The sequence below is a fragment of the Sphaeramia orbicularis genome, chromosome 3, assembly GCF_902148855.1.
Source record: "Sphaeramia orbicularis chromosome 3, fSphaOr1.1, whole genome shotgun sequence".
NCBI lineage: Eukaryota > Metazoa > Chordata > Actinopteri > Kurtiformes > Apogonidae > Sphaeramia > Sphaeramia orbicularis.
In genome coordinates this window covers 15,725,919-15,742,091 of record NC_043959.1, presented here as the reverse complement: position 1 = coordinate 15,742,091, position 16,173 = coordinate 15,725,919, and the positions used below count along the sequence as shown (strand labels likewise).

At 44.0% G+C, this 16,173-nt stretch overlaps 2 protein-coding genes across 5 annotated transcripts; one reads left to right on the top strand and one right to left on the bottom strand.

Moving 5' to 3' along the window:
• On the top strand, positions 1 to 15,488 carry LOC115410519 (D(4) dopamine receptor-like). 2 transcript variants are annotated; one of them, XM_030122197.1, is made up of 4 exons: positions 1 to 550; positions 1,601 to 1,713; positions 1,989 to 2,587; positions 15,400 to 15,488. In XM_030122197.1, the coding sequence occupies exons 1-4, from the start codon at positions 296 to 298 to the stop codon at positions 15,474 to 15,476; spliced, it is 1,044 nt and encodes a 347-aa protein (XP_029978057.1). In that variant the 5' UTR covers positions 1 to 295; the 3' UTR covers positions 15,477 to 15,488. The 2 variants fall into 2 exon arrangements, with proteins under 2 accessions (XP_029978057.1, XP_029978048.1); XM_030122188.1 differs by lacking the exon at positions 15,400 to 15,488 and adding an exon at positions 7,083 to 8,389.
• LOC115410576 (NAD-dependent protein deacetylase sirtuin-3-like) lies at positions 10,699 to 15,600 on the bottom strand. Of its 3 annotated transcripts, XM_030122283.1 has the most exons (8): positions 15,478 to 15,600; positions 14,561 to 14,621; positions 13,360 to 13,533; positions 13,053 to 13,285; positions 12,866 to 12,966; positions 12,493 to 12,654; positions 11,702 to 11,905; positions 10,699 to 11,607 (listed from the first exon to the last, which is right to left on the bottom strand). In XM_030122283.1, the coding sequence occupies exons 1-8, from the start codon at positions 15,551 to 15,553 to the stop codon at positions 11,587 to 11,589; spliced, it is 1,032 nt and encodes a 343-aa protein (XP_029978143.1). In that variant the 5' UTR covers positions 15,554 to 15,600; the 3' UTR covers positions 10,699 to 11,586. The 3 variants fall into 3 exon arrangements, with proteins under 3 accessions (XP_029978143.1, XP_029978135.1, XP_029978151.1); XM_030122275.1 differs by lacking the exon at positions 15,478 to 15,600 and having other exon boundaries at positions 14,561 to 15,405; XM_030122291.1 differs by lacking the exons at positions 14,561 to 14,621; positions 15,478 to 15,600 and adding an exon at positions 14,538 to 14,555.
• Positions 15,601 to 16,173: the final 573 nt, after the last annotated feature.

The window sequence follows — 16,173 nt, the reverse complement described above, 5'->3', positions numbered from 1 at the left end:
CCCTGTGGGTCTGTGTGATCAGATCAGTATCGATCCCTGAGTGCTCGTGGGACCTTAAAGGGTTCAGGACTCAGCCGGTCTAAGCGGATCCACATCATGCGTCTCTGACTCTTCTGACGGGAGCGCACGGAGCAGGCGCAGTCTTAGGAGCGCGCGTTCTGGAGCGGACCGGACCGGACCTGACCTGCGCCTCCCAGAACCCCGGACCGGATCTGTGCCCACCCCAGTCCCGGACCCGCGGGTCCCGGTTTTCCATGAGAGCCCCCCCCCCCCCCGGGGCGGTGCGTCCCGGACCATGGAGGACTCCGAGAACGCGTCGGAGCCCGGGAACCAGACAGTGCCGCTGTCCGCGGTGCCGGTCCACAACGTGCCGGCGCTGGTGTTCGGGGTGGTTCTGATCGTGGTGGTGACCGGCGGGAACGTGCTGGTGTGCGTCAGCGTCTACCTGGAGAAGGCTCTGAAGACCACCACAAACTACTTCATAGTCAGTCTGGCGTTCGCGGACCTGCTGCTGGCGGTTCTGGTTCTGCCGCTCTTCGTTTACGCAGAGGTAAGACCCGGTCCAGGTCCGACCCGGTCACGTGACTCTGTGGCTGAGGGTGGTTTGATGGGACAGGTGACACCTGGTGGGTCTGGTACGACTCCGCATCAGTTGGATCGGTTTGTGATGCCTCTGCGGGTGGAGATCCGGGTGGAGGTTCGGGTGGAGGTTCGGGTCTCTGGGGTCTTAGTTAAGCCCTCCTGAATTAGACACCGATGATCCTGTTACCTGTAATCTGCACCGGGACGCATGCGCGGAACAGGATTTAGAGAAGTCATGGATGGAGAACAACAGGAAGATCTCACAAACCAGGACCTCTGTGTGTGTGTGTGTGTGTGTGTGTGTGTGTGTGTGTGTGTGTGGATCCTATCCTTCTACTGTTGGTTCTGTTTATGTTCTGTCGATTCTTTTTGTTCTGTTTATGTTCTGTTGGTTCAGCTTGTGTTCTGTTGGTTCTTTTTGTTCTGTTTGTGTTCTGTTGGTTCTGTAGGTTCTGTTGGTTCTTTTTTTGTGTTCTGCTGGTTCTCTTGGTTCAGTTTGTGTTCTGAAGGTTCTGTCAGTTCTGTTGGTTCTTTTTGGGGTTTTTTTGGGTTCTGTTGGTTCTGCTTGTGTTCTGAAAGTTCTGTCAGTTCTGTTGGTTCTTTTTGGTTTTTTTGTGTTCTGTTGGTTCAGTTTGTGTTCTGAAGGTTCTGTCAGTTCTGTTGGTTCTTTTTGGGGTTTTTTTTGGGTTCTGTTGGTTCTGCTTGTGTTCTGAAGGTTCTGTCAGTTCTGTGGGTTCTGTTGGTTCTTGTTGGGTTTTTTGTGTTCTGTTGGTTCAGTTTGTGTTCTGAAGGTTCTGTCAGTTCTGTGGGTTCTGTTGGTTCTTTTTGGGTTTTTTGTGTTCTGTTAGTTCAGTTTGTGTTCTGAAGGTTCTGTCAGTTCTGTGGGTTCTGTTGGTTCTTTTTGGTTTTTTGTGTTCTGTTGGTTCTGTTGGTTCAGTTTGTGTTCTGAAGGTTCTGTCAGTTCTGTCGGTTCTGCTGGTACTGTCAGTTCTGCTGGTTCTCAGTCTTGGTTCTGTAGTTTCAGGGTGGGCTGTGGTCTCTGAACATCGTGGTGTGCGACGGCCTCATGACCATGGACGTGATGCTGTGCACGGCGTCCATCTTCAACCTGTGCGCCATCAGCGTGGACAGGTACGTCTGTGGGGGGTGGGGCGGGGCCAGGGCAGGGTGGGGGCGGGGTCACAGATGACGCATGTTCACGTCAAACTTCAACAAACTGTTTGGATCAGATGTTAATGTGATGGTTGAACTCACTGATTTCAACAGTTTCTGTGATTATTCAGCTGATGGTTCATGTTCTGTAAAGATGACACTTTCCCAGAATCCTTTGCTTTTGCCAGACTTATCATTGTAGGTTTAGTGACAGTGTTGAATCTGTTCCGACCCTCGTGTCTGTTTCTGTGCAGGTTCATCGCCGTGTCCATTCCTCTGAACTACAACCGTAAACACGTGGACCACCGTCAGCTGGTCCTGCTGTCGGCCACGTGGCTGCTGGCGCTCGCCGTGGCCTCGCCTGTTGTCTTCGGCATCAACAATGTCCCAGACCGCGACCCCAGCGAGTGTAAGCTGGAGGACAACACCTACGTGGTGTACTCGTCCGTGTGTTCCTTCTTCATCCCGTGTCCTATCATGGTTGTGCTCTACTGCGGCGTGTTCCGCGGCCTGCGGCGCTGGGAGGAGGCGCGTAAGGCCAAACTGCGCAGCAGCATTGAGGCCTGCAGGAAGCTGCAGCACGCTGCCGTGGCCACCGCCCTGCACCCGCTGGCCATCCCCACCATCCCTGGGCCCCTCCTCATGCCCCTCCCACGTATCGTCGAGAGGGACCTGGCCCAGCGTCGCCTGGACGACACCGACGACTACCGGCAGCGGGAGGTCCCGTACCCGAGACAGTACCGCGAGAACTCGGTGCCCACGCTGAGCTTCAACCAACAGCAGCTGAGGAAGAAGAGCACCAAGATCAACAGCCGCGAGAGGAAGGCCATGAGGGTCCTGCCCGTCGTAGTGGGTGAGTATGCCCACCAATCACAGAGGTGTTTCAAGACTGGATGAGTTACCGTGGCAACAGGGTGACTCACCGGTCCTCCACAGGGACTGGACGTCAGGACGGACATGTGACGCCCCCTAGTGTCGCATTTCACCGACCAGATCAGATCAGAAATAACACAAAACATGATGTAATATCATGCAGATCACTGATTGGTTGATCCAAGTTATCGTCATGTGTTTAGATTTGAGTCTTAGGCTTCGTTCAGATGCAGGTAAATGTGTCCATATGTGACCTGGATCTGATCTGTTAAAGACAGTTTGAAGGGTGAAGAGACTGGGTTTGGTATGGACTCTATGCACAGCCCCACTACTTCCTGAACTTCAGGTGGGTCCTTTATTTCCTGTCTTTCATTATTGGACACACTGATTAATCCAGGTGTGTCTGCTACTTCTTGTTGTGACAACTGATTAATTAGGCACACCTGGTTTAATCAGTGTGTCCAATAATGAAAGACAAGAAATAAAGGATCCATCTGAAGTTCAGGAAGTAGTGGGGCTGTGCATAGAGCCCACTGACCCTTTGCATCGACGTCACAGTTATCATGTGACTAGGGGTGCAGCGCCATGGTGGACGGCAAAAGCAACACAACAAACAAATGAATGAGTGACAGATTATGACTACCAGCACTGAAAATATAGTTTTGGAGTTGTCCTGCAAAGTGACTAACCTTACTGGATGGCAGAAAGAATGCTATTTGGAGAAGCTAGCGATAACACGACTAGCTACCGACCCATACCTTCTCCTTCCTGATGTGTTTATGGATCTAGCAAAATCCTCCAGTCTACTGGAGTTTAAAGCACACGGTCTGTACCATTCTGTTCTAAATGGAGTGTCCCCATACACAGGTGCTGACCTAAAAGCATACAAAAGTCTGAATGATACCAGTTCTTAGTCTCAGTTTACATTACTGAGTCGCTGTACTGCGCTCACGGCAGAGGAATGTATCTCATAATGGTTAAGGAAAGATACAGCTAATGTTAGCTAGCTAGCTGTGTATGTTTTTTGAATGTTTCCCCCAGCATGCCATCCAAACTCAAATAGACTGTAACCAAAAGCAGCTCTAATTAACTAACACTGTGTAATAATGTTAGTGGCTGTCGTAAGTAGACTACAATATTAGCTCTGTTGTTGAAGTGGCGGCCTATCTACTATCTACACACAGTAATATGTACAGTTCCACCACGAGAACATATGGAACAGCATAATGACAATAACAGTATTTCATAGAACATAGTGTAGCTGGTAGAAGGGCAGACACTACAACAGCAGAGCTAATATTGAAGGCTACTTATGACAGCCACTGGAACATAGTGGCTCATAGTAGTTAACCCAGTATACCACCTAGCTAGCATTTGGGGGTGCTAATATGCTATGGACACAAACAGAGCCTGTTCTATCTGTAATATCAGGTCCATCAGAACCAGGCTCTGTCTGGAACCAGCTGAAACTATGGTTGGGACTGTTGTGTGCGACCGCTGTATGTGAAAAGCAGGGTTAAAAACGAACAAAAACGAGAACGTTCAGATCAAATTCGATATTAGTCGGTTTGCTGTCCAGTTCAGTCCAGCACTTCCACCGTCCGTCATGGCGCTCGTTTGTGGCGTGAACAGTGCGTGACGTAACGTGCAAAGGGTCAATAAATTCCGCTGTAGGACTGGTCTCTTACCATGGTAGCTCCTTGTAGTAGATGCTCATGCTGGATCTGGTGACCCCTGGTCTGGGGGGAGGGGACAGGGACACCATGCTCTGCAGTACTTTAAATGTGACTGCAGAACCAGTTTTGGCCACAATTCTATATTACGACTCCTTTAAGACCTGGTGTCTGAACGTAAACTAAAACAACTATTTTCTGACCTGAAATTGTAACTTGACAGTTTTTCAGCTGATCGTCCACCTTTATTGTGTCGTTTGTAGCCGCGGTCACACTGAAAACGCCACAGTTTTTCATGTTGTGTAAATGTGAGTGTTGTTTTCCCCCTGGTGGCAGGTCGTAGTAGAGCTCATAAATCCCATGTTAGTCTTAAACCCCTTTTCCACCACAGGGTTCCACCTAAAGTACCCTCCAACCACAAACTTTCCCTGGTAAAGTTCCTAGTAAGGTGTGGGACTTTTCAGATTATTCAGAATCCTTGAGGGGCTGTGTGTTGAAGAAGGCTGATTGGTGGAACACACTGTCAGCGTTCCATTCTTTCGTTCCGCTTCCATGTTTAATCCATTCAGATCACATGGTTTTATTTACGATGTAGTGGCAGCTGCTCGTCTTTCAGAGAGGGGAAGCTCATTGTCGGCTTACATAAAAAAAGGGAAGTTTTTTAAACATAAATCCGGCCCTCCGTTCCTTTTTAAGAAAATGGTCACTGACTTTATCGTACCAAGTAAACAAGAAAACATTGAAATTATGATAAATTGAAACAAGGAAGTACAATGAGTGTGTTTTATTTACAGTGCAAGAAATGAACAAGTAATTTCGTAGTGGTTTCTCTCTCAATTTCACAGCAGAATGCGCGACGGTATTAAACTGAACTCTGTCAGTGAAGGAACAGATCTGAAAACAGCTGTCAATCAAATGAGATTCAGCCTTTCAACTGATCCTCCAATCAGCACATGGAAGCCTGGGGTCCAGCCCAGCCGAGCTCTGCCCACAGCTCCATTCACCCCCAGAAACGCCGAGCGTCCAGGGGCAGGACAACATCGTGGCATTTATCCAATTACCGTCTGTAACGACCAATCACAGAGTCAAAGAGGTGAAAAACATGGGATTAAGAAGAGCTTCAGGTTTCGGCTTCTTTTCGTCAAAAATAATTCGGGAATGTTTGGTTTATATTTGTCACAGTAGGTTTTTTTTTTTACTGTAAATAGCAGTCACAGATCTTCATATTTAGATTTGAATGTATGTGAACAGTGAACTATGATAAAACCTTTCACCTGATTAACCCTTGACCTGTTACACCAATGCAGCGTTCGTGTTTTTTTTTTCTGTTTGTTGCGTAATGCACTTATTGGATTGGGTTTAAGCTGTAAGACACGATGGTCGGTCAGTGATAGGGAACAGTTTAATCCTCAGACTGAACTGCATGAAGCTCAGCCGTACGTTCACCTGTCGCTACGGAAACGCCCTCACACACACTGATTTCCTTCACTCACAACGTGGTCAACGTTAACGGTAACGGTGGATTCATCACCAGCTTTAGATGAAGAATGGTCCTGATGCAGAATTCATGTGACGCCTCCAGCTCCAACATCTCATTAGTCTTGTCATGAATCATTTACATCCTGTCGTCTGATGGGGGGTGTGGCCAAGCCAGCACCTACCCAATCAGCATCATCCTGCAGCGTGTCATCGTCATTAAACCTGGGTCTGTTTGATGGAGCTGCAGCTTCAGCCTTTAAACTACTACTACTACTAATAATAATAATATTAATAATAATAATAACAATTTTAATAATAACAATAACAAGCCCCGCCCCTCACATGTATTGTGTCTTATTTTGGCATCAATCCAGCTGATGTCATCATAGACATAGACGGCATAGACACATTTTGCTCATTATAACTGTACTAGTGTATTGAGCCGTGTGGTTCCACAGGTTCTAGATGTGGTCGTTTTTATATTGTTGTGTATTTGTACATGTTGTACCACATATGTCCAGCAGTCACTGCCAAAGTGTTCTGGACATAGAAACATGATTATAAGGATATTGGATTAAAATTGACTAATATCTGCCAAAATATTGGTCCGATCAACTGTTACTGTTTACACTAGTCTGTTCACTGAGCAAAAATACAGAAGGATGACAAAAACACACACACGCACACACACGCACACACACACTCACACACACACACACACACACACACAAAGGTCACTTGGCTGTTATATTATAGATGGGGAAAAAAAAGATTTTAAAAATTAATTTAAAAAAATTTTGAACTTTGACCTACTTTCCCCAAAATGTAATCACATTTATTCTGTGTCACTGGTAATCTATAAACCCAGTTAGGTATGAATTCAATCAATAGATTTACTGCTAAAGTGTAAACAAACAAACTGAACCAAGAACAATAGCCCTTGCCTCTTCTTCGAGGGGCGGGGTAATAATAAAATTATCTTTAATTATGAAAAACAAAGGGTTTTCCAAAGAAAACGACATATGATAAAAGAAAAAGATAAAAGATACCAACTTAATTTGATGATCAACATGAACCATATTTGAGCTGGATTGTCCTACTATATCTATTAATAATGTAAAAAAAAAAAAAAATTCAAGAAAAGTATCTATTTCAGGTCTATATCTGGTCTATATCAGATCTATATCAGGCCTATATCTGGTCTATATCAGGTCTATATCAGATCTATATCAGGTCTATATCAGGTCTTTATCTGGTCTATATCAGGCCTATATCTGGTCTAGACCTGTTGTGAGACCCTGTGGTTGTGGTTTCTCACTGCAGGCTGCTTCCTGTTCTGCTGGACGCCGTTCTTCGTGGTCCACACGACGCGGGCGGTGTGCGTGGCGTGCGACCTCCCTCCCCACCTCGTCAGCACCGTCACATGGCTGGGCTACGTCAACAGCGCCCTGAACCCCATCATCTACACCATCTTCAACACAGAGTTCAAAAAGTTCTTCAAGAAGTGTTTCTGGAGCTGCTGCTGACGGTGAGCAGCTGTGGAAGGACGCCAGACGGAGGTCCATTACCTGACAGAGGTCCAGTACCTGATGGAGGACCAGTACCTGACGGAGGACCAGTATCTGACGGAGGACCAGTATCTGATTGAGGTCCAATACCTGATGGAGTTGTAGTTTTACTGGTTAAATCCTTCTTTTGTGGGTGGTTTAAATAACATCAGAACTGATCATATGATGGATCATATGACCGACCGTTTCCACTGATGTTGGTGGTGAATAAGGTGTTTCCGTCGACTCCAGGTCCAGGAGCCACTGGGTTCTGTTACTGCCCTTTAAGTTGGTGCCATATCCATGTTTCAAGTGTTTGAGGCCTTTAGACCACGCCCCTGTTGTCGTGGTTTCACAGGATGAAAACTTCACTCAAGGTTACGACAGACTTGGCACCAACACAGAAATAAGTTAGTTTCCTTGAGGTGGAAAGAACAGGAACAAAGTCTGTTCTGTTCAGTGCAGAACTCTGGGGAGTTGGACCGAGTGGGACCAGACTGGACCGTTCTGTATTCTGTTCACCTGTTCTCTCTGGTTCCATTATTAGAACAGGAACATATGGGTTCACTGTCCCTGACCGTGGTGCTGATGTAGATCTGCAGTCTGAGGCCTTCAACGGCAGCTCACTGACACCAATGCCTGCTAATGCTAATGCTAATGCTAGCTACTGTGTGTGTGTATTATGGGTAAAATGCAGAGACTGAATTTCCCTTCGGGGATAATCAAGTGAGTTAACCTTTAACCTTTTTTTTAAACCACGCCCACTTCCAATTTCTGACCAATCAAACAATAGTTGGTCCTACCAGATGATGATGTGTCAAAAACAAACACAGACTGAGGTCATGGAGCAGAAAACAACCGTCTCTGTTCTTATGGTTCTACTGTTCATTCATAGAACCAGTGATTTTACACCAAATGAGTAAAGTCTGTGTTTTGAATTGACTTTATTGACCTTATTCTCTGGTTCCTGTTCTTTATCATCTCCTACGTTTACTGGAATGGACTGAATAAACCTCAGAGGAAAGAAAAACTATGGAGAACTCAGCCAATCACAGACGGACTCATAGCATCACGTCTCTTTTCCATCGTCCGAGTTAAACTTTCCACATATTTCCTAAATGTGTTCCAAACAGAAGTGTGTAATGTTGGTTTTTCCATTCAATCCCAAATGTGCTGATTAGTTTCTTTCTTCTGGTAGATGTCAGTAGAAGTCATTCCATAAACATGAACAGAAATCTGTGCTGTTTTGAATCTAGAATGCTCATCCCCTTCTATCTCCTACTAAATTCTAAAATGATTGGGTTTCCTGGTGTGTCCACACATATCCACACGTTTGGTTTAAACTCTTTTTCTTCTCTTGTTCTAACATCCATCAACATCTGTTTGTTTTGGTCATGTGACTGTAGTTGGACTCAAAGGTCTTTCCATTACAGTTTTGTGTCATATACCATCAGCCCCCTGTGTACCAGCTCTGTGACGTTCTTCTGATCTCCACACTGTTCCCTAAGTCAGTTAACTTCCTGTTCCAGTTACAACAGCGGAAATGGACAGACAGAAAAACTCTAGCGCTTCAACTGTCAGAAAAAGGAGTAAATCTAATCTGAGGGATACTTTGAAGGTCCACAGTACGGTGGTGGATCCACTGAATCCTGCTGAGACACTTTGAACCAGATCGAGTTGCTGTAATATCCGAACCTGCTGAACCTGCCGTCTAAGCGTCTCCATTCCTTCCTTCATGTTCTCATCCTGTTCCTGGTCGACTGGCTCCGTGGTCCTGGTCCACTAGCATTGGAACCATAGCAGTCTCCTCCTCAGTCTCCACTAGGGCAGGTTCTGGACTGACAGGTCAGTCCGGTTCTCCCAAACACCACCCATGTCCTGGTGCTGGTTTAGTTGTTCCAGTCAAACAGCGATGGTTCTGTCTGTAGCTAAAACCCATCCACCTTTAGCAGTTCTATGGATCTGATCCAAATGTCTGCTCCATACCTTTGTGCGCTGAGGAACAACAAACCCTGTCCTTCGTATTTTCTGTATCTACTGCACTTGAAGGACAGGGTCTTTAGGAATGTGATGGAAGCTGATTTCACTGTTATAGTGACTGGATCCAGTTCAAAGTGTCTCAGCAGGGTTCAGTGGACCCACCTCTGTTCTGTGGACTTTCAAAGTATCCCTCAGATCAGATTTACTCCTTTTTCTGACAGTTGAAGTGCTCCAGTTTTTCTGTCTGTCCATTTTCCCGCTGTTTACTGTTGTGACTGGAGCAGGAAGTTAATAGAAACGGACTTACCGATCATTGTTGAGATCAGAAGTACGTCACAGAGCAGGTGCAAAGGGGCTTTTTCACTACGCCTCAAAAACCACCTCTTGTAAGCACAAAAACTTTTCATCAAAAAACTAGACTTTTGGCCAAATTGTCATTTTTCCATTACGCAAATTTTTATGCACAAGTTATTTTCATGATATTTGAGGGTCGATGGAAAAGCGACAAGTGTCACATGGAGGTGATGAACTGTTGACGTTGGTCTCCTGGTGTGTTCATGGGACTTTCATTCCACTTTATTTTTATGATCAAATGTTGTGAATCTCTGACAAACACTCGATGCCTCTGAAAACGTTAAAGCGTGTTCTGATGTAAAGGATTCGATGTTTGTTCATGTTATAAAAACATTTTTTCACCTTTTATCATCTGTTTGGTTTGAGTTTGTCTGATCCAACTGATTCCACTCTGAGACCAGGACGTTCATTGGACGCACAGTTCATTCTTCTTTTCACAGCTGCAGGACGAGAGAAGAGGTGCATTCAGGGAAGTGAGAGGTGAGGAGGTAAACGAACATTTTAAAAGAAGTGGAATGTTCAGTTCATAGTTGAATTCTATTGAATCAGTGTTTTCATCTCAGATCCACAACAGAAACATCACCAGCTGCACTTAAAACGCACTGTTTCCATGTGGACGAGACCTTGAACGCCTGAGGAGTCATGTGACCTGTTCACCTGTCACAGGTCAGAGCTGATGATAACGCAGACTGTTTAAAAGGGTAAAAAGTCCAAAATAATAATAATAATAATAATAATAATAACAATAATAACAATAATAATAATAACAACAAATGAGTGTTTAGGTTGAACATTTCATCCTTTAATGGATTTAAGGGAATAAATAAGTGTAAAAACTTAAATAAGTTAAATCCTCAAAACTGAGGCGCTAACGACACATTTGGGGTCTTTTTTTCAACTTTTTAATCAAGTTGTAATTAGTTAAATCTTCCACTGGTTCCAGGTGTTTTATTTGCTAGAACATTCATCTGTCATCTCTGTTTCAACAGTAAAGACTCAGTTTTACTGTAAAAAGTCAAAAATACTGAAGAAATATTCAACAGAATTGTCACATTTTAGACCCTTTTCCTCCAACATTCCCGGACTTTGATTCAGTTTATTCCAACCCCCACTAGAGGGAGTGGAGACACAAAAAACTTCCATTGGACACATTTAAACTCGTAGATTCACCCAGAAACCGATTAAAGCTGAAAATGTAGAAGAAAAAACCTAAGTTAATGAAGAAAAATAAAGGAGCAGAAAAACTGAAAAGAAACTAATGATTAAAACCAGGATTTTATAACAATAAAGAAGAAAATTTACATCAAATATGTTCATGTTATCTAAAATTAAAGTTAAATATTTGCAGAAAAATGCAGATTCTCTCAGATTAAATTTATTAAAGTTGAATTTACAACAAAATAAAAACCAAAAGTTCTGATTTATTTGATGAAACTGAAAGGTCTTCATCTGGGCCCAGTTCCATTTGTGTCATTGACCCATTATTACAATTATTAATCATCTGTGTGTTCAACTGGAAACAATACAGCTGATTGGTCACATGTTGGTGGGCAACACCCACTTCTACGAGTTTTTCTTCTGATGATTCAAAAACAAACCAAGTGAATCTGGTGTAAATGGAATAAACCAGTTACAGACGCCACTGGATTCAACCTGGAGGAGAACGGAAGAGTGGAACCACAACAGTGGAACCACGACAGTGGAACCATGACAGTGGAACCCTTTTAACCGGGAACACAGGTGGAAACATTGAGACGTAGGGGATGTTAAAGTGGAAACAAGGCTGATTGTCTCTTTTTCTTTGGATAATTGTGACAAAAACGTAGAGATTTAATGTTTAAATGGACTGAAATGTCTCCATTAGGGATCAGTCTAATTCCTGAAGTGGGTTCAGTATATTTAAAGGTGAACTTCAGCTTCAGAGCCTGTGTGTGAAACTTCGTCCATCACTCCTCCGTCTGTTTGACCTGCAGGTGAAACACACATCAGATCAGACAGTCAGCAAACCAGGACCGACCCGGTTCTGATCCAGGACCGACCCGGTTCTGACCCAGGACCAACCGTGTGCGCGTCCATCAGGGCCTTCAGGTCTTCAGTCCACCCCACAGCGTCCACCAGAGCCTGGACTCCCTGGACCACGTCTCCGAGCTGAACCACGTCCCGGTGGCGCCGCCCCCCAACAAACGGGCCGACCCGGTCCCTGTTGATGAGCAGACGAGGAACCGAACCTCTGACGGCTCCGGCCAGACTGGCGAAGGGCTCCACCTGCAGGACAGAGGAGGAACTACAGTGTCACCGAAGGACAGACGTCCTCAGGTAAAGACCACATTTGGACATTTTCATCTGATGTGAGATGTGGAAGCGTGTCCACCAGGAGGCGCTAAAAACAAGAAACAGGTTCAACATCAGGGGGTTTGATTCAAACTATAGATTTGATGAAGAATTAGCGGCGATAACAATAAAAAATCTGATATCTATGAGAAAAACAGCCGTAATATTTAAAGTTCTGTTTGATCTGGTGTGAGTTCCTTATTTTTCATGTTTTTACAAAAGCATGTTTATTCGTCTTATTCAACTTGAAGTCAATGTGACTTTTGTAACTTAATGACTTTTGTCTCATAAGGATCATGTTCTTTTGTCATATTCAGACTTTTCTCTAATAATGTTGTGACTTTTTTCTCATAATATTTTCAATATTCGTTCTTTTACTCCAAATATCAGACTTCATCATATTTGATGGGACTGTTCCATCATTTCTTGGGCTGATGATGTTTGTGGAAGTCTTGGACCCACGTGAATATTCTGTAAAACTTCATCTTCATCATCATCACCGTCTTCCTCGTGGCTCTTACCTCCAGAGACGTGCCCATGATGATCAGCAGGTCGGCCATAGGGAAGTCTGTCAGGTACTTGAAGAAGTGAACAGGAAGCTCCTCCCCAAAGAACACGATGTCAGGTTTCACCACACCTGTGCAGGTGGGACACTTTGGCACTGCCCCCTTCATCACATCAGGCTGAAGGAGCAAAGACAGGATGAGGAACAGAGAACGTGAGGGAAGAAGAATGAAGAACAGAGGAAACAGGAGAAAAATGAATGGAGAGGTTGGAGAACATGAGGAACATGAGAACATGTGACCACGAGGAACATGAGGAACATGAGAACATGTTCAAGTTCTGGTTGGATCTCAGGTGTTCCCCAGATGTTCTCCTGCTGTGGTCACTCACCCTGAGGTCAGCGCCGTCGTATTTCCTCCGACACACGGTACACGTTGCCGTGGAAAACGTTCCATGAGCTTCGACCAGCTTCTCTGGAGGAACCCCAGCGACTACGTTGACATAGAAACACAAACATGAGATGGAGGAACCGCGGCGACTGCGGTCCGACCTGTGGCGGTGGTGGCGGCAGACGTACGGCGCTCCAAGCCGTCGATGTTCTGCGTGTACATGCGCAGCAGCTGGTTCTTCTGGTGCAGCAGGCAGATGAAGTGGTGTGCGGCGTTGGGCCGGTACGACCCAGGGTACAGCGCTTTGGCCAGGGCGAAGAAGGGCCTGGGGTCACGGTGGAAGAAGCCGATGTCGAAGATGGCCTCGGCATACGGCAGGTTGTACTGCTGGAGGTTGTCATAGAGACCACTGCCCGGAGACCTGACAGCCAATCAACAGTCAGAACAGGCGGTCTATGACGTCATTGCCAATGGCTGACGTGTGCATTTCCTAACCTGAAATCTGGGATTCCGCTCGGCGTGCTGATCCCTGCCCCTGCCATCACCACCACCCGCTTCAACTTCCTGTCTCGGATGTCTTTGGCCACGCCCTCCAGGGTCAGCTGATCTGCAGATGAAGTGCCAGAGAACAGACGTGGAGCCGCGGTCCACCAGGGGGCACTAGAACATCTGAGGAGGAACAAGAAATAGGTTTGGATTCAAACTGGGACCTCACAAAAGATCTGGGACGAAAAGAAAGAAATATCTGAAATTTACAGACAAATATTCCCAATATTTGATCTTAAAATATGACCCATCATGTGTTCTATGTGTTTGGGATCAGGCACTGTCCGTGGTGCCGAATCACACATTCCAGTAAAATTTGCAGGAAAACACTGACCTGTTAAACAGAATCAAAACTGTAATAGAAACCCGAACATGTAAGACATGAAAATAAGAAATCTAAAGTAGAAAGAAGAGAAGAAAACAAAGATACACAAGATTAAGAGAAGGAACTGAACCCAGTGTCTAACCCTAACTGTCTGGAACTCAGTCCACATTGAGAAGGTCATATGAAATGGTCCATAGATCGTTTATATGGTGTTTGTAGTCGTTCCTAATGACATTTGTGACTGAGCCTTAAATTAATAATTTCATGTTTGTACAACAGCATCTTTATTTGTCTCATTCAACTTTAATTCAATGTGACTTTTCTCTGGTAACTTTATTATTTTTGTCCCATAAAGATCATGTTTCGTCTTGTAATATTCAGACTTCTTTCTAATAATGTGACTTTTCTGCCATAATACTAGCACTTTTTTTTTATTTATATTAGCAGTTTAGTCTCATAACATTCTGACTTTTCTTATAGTTTTATAATTTTTCTTGCAATATTATGACTTAAACTCTTCAAATATCTGATTTTCATTTATATTTGCTACGACTCTGTGACTAATTTCTTGAACTAATTAGTTTTGACTCTGTTTCAGGCTCATATTTCCACATAATCACTGTATCTTTACACAAACATTATGAAAATCTAAAACTGATGATGAATGAAAAACAGAAATGACTGGATCTCCAAAGGTTTAACCATGAAAACAGTGTGTTCTCTGTGATGGTCCTGAACTGGTTTGACTTGATGTGGGATCTGCTCGTTTAGAAGATAATGAACAAGAACTGCAGTAAAAGACCAAAAACATCTGGATGAACTCACAGGGAGGACACAGGTGAGGAGGGGGCGGAGCCTGGGGCATACCTGGACCACCTCCTCTGACCTGAAACACATGACGTCAACAACCAAAGCTGTTTTAAGATGAAACTGTGACTGACTATAAGTTTGTTAAATACATTAGTGTCATTATTCTGGTTCATGTGAGTGGAGTTAAAGGTTCTGGTTCTGTGGTGCTTCTAGAACTGTTTCACTGGTTGAATTTCAGTAAAATGAACCAAACAAAAGGATATTTGTGCCTTAAAATCAGACTTCTTTCTGTCCAATCCTTTAGACATTTGATGTGTTGGGTTTTAGGGTAAGTTTTTAATTCATAATTTACTTTTTAGATTAATAATACTAATAATAGTACTACTACTACTAATAATAATAATCTCCCCCATCATAGAAGTCCGTGAGGATCAGTCCAACTTGTTCCATTGGGTCCATTTCTTTCAATTCTGTTCAGCTGTTCCTGTTTTTACTCTGGTACCGCTTTAAAAATCTAGTCTAAAAGTTAAATGACCTGATTTAATCAATTAAATCCAGACATTTGATGATTAATGTTCAGTTTTCTGGATCCGAATGTTTCCTGTTTTTAGTTTAACACTGAACACATCAACGTCTCACTGTTCTGCAGGTTCTGGTTCTGGACCAGTGGATCCGGATCACTGGATCTGGATCTGGTTCAGTAGTTCTGGAACAGTGGATCCGGACCAGTGGTTCTGGATCAATGGATCTGGATCCGGACCAGCGGTTCTGGTCCAGTGGATCCGGACCAGTGGTTCTACATCTTTCGTGGGTTCATCTGGTTCTGTTTGTTTCTTCTGTTGAATCCATTAAAGATCCTGTTGGTTCGGACCATGGAGGATCTGGTTTGACCTGGTCCTGGTCTCCTCTAAAACCTCCGTGTCTCCACTGACCGTGAGTCGAATCCAGACGTCCGAGACCCGGACCCGGTCTGAGACCAAGACCCGGTCTGAAGCGGACCGCCCACATCACAACCGGAACCACGAGACGACGACGAACATCAGAACTAATGTCAAACAGCTCTGTGTTTACCGTTGGCTTCTTCTTCTACAGTTTATTAACGGGTAGGATCCAATGCACCGGTGCGTCAGCGCCTCCTGCTGGACACAACGAACAACACACGACAAACACCTGACCATGATCCACAGGGTTTAGTTCTGTTCTGACAACTCAATAAAATAAGGAATAACAATAATAGAAACTATATACAGAAGTAGAATAAATAAGCCAATGGTTCATTTAAACGGATTAAAAGTCTTTGGATTTTGAAGAGAGTCATAAAATAGATCATACACTGGCATTAAAAAACTGAAAAAAAGAACAAACATGAAAGTCAGATTAAAAAAAACAAATAGTAAAGAATTAAATCCTCATTTTAAATGAGGAGAACGGTAAAATTAAACAAATAAACACATTTTTTATTATTTTTGTAGTATGGTGTCTACCCGTTATTCAGCTCTGTTCAACACACAAACTATATGAATTTACATTAATCCAGCATGTTTATATCCATGTTTATGTCAGTCAATATAATTATAGATTTAATAATTATCATATATGTAACTGTGTCATAATTCACAACATATGTT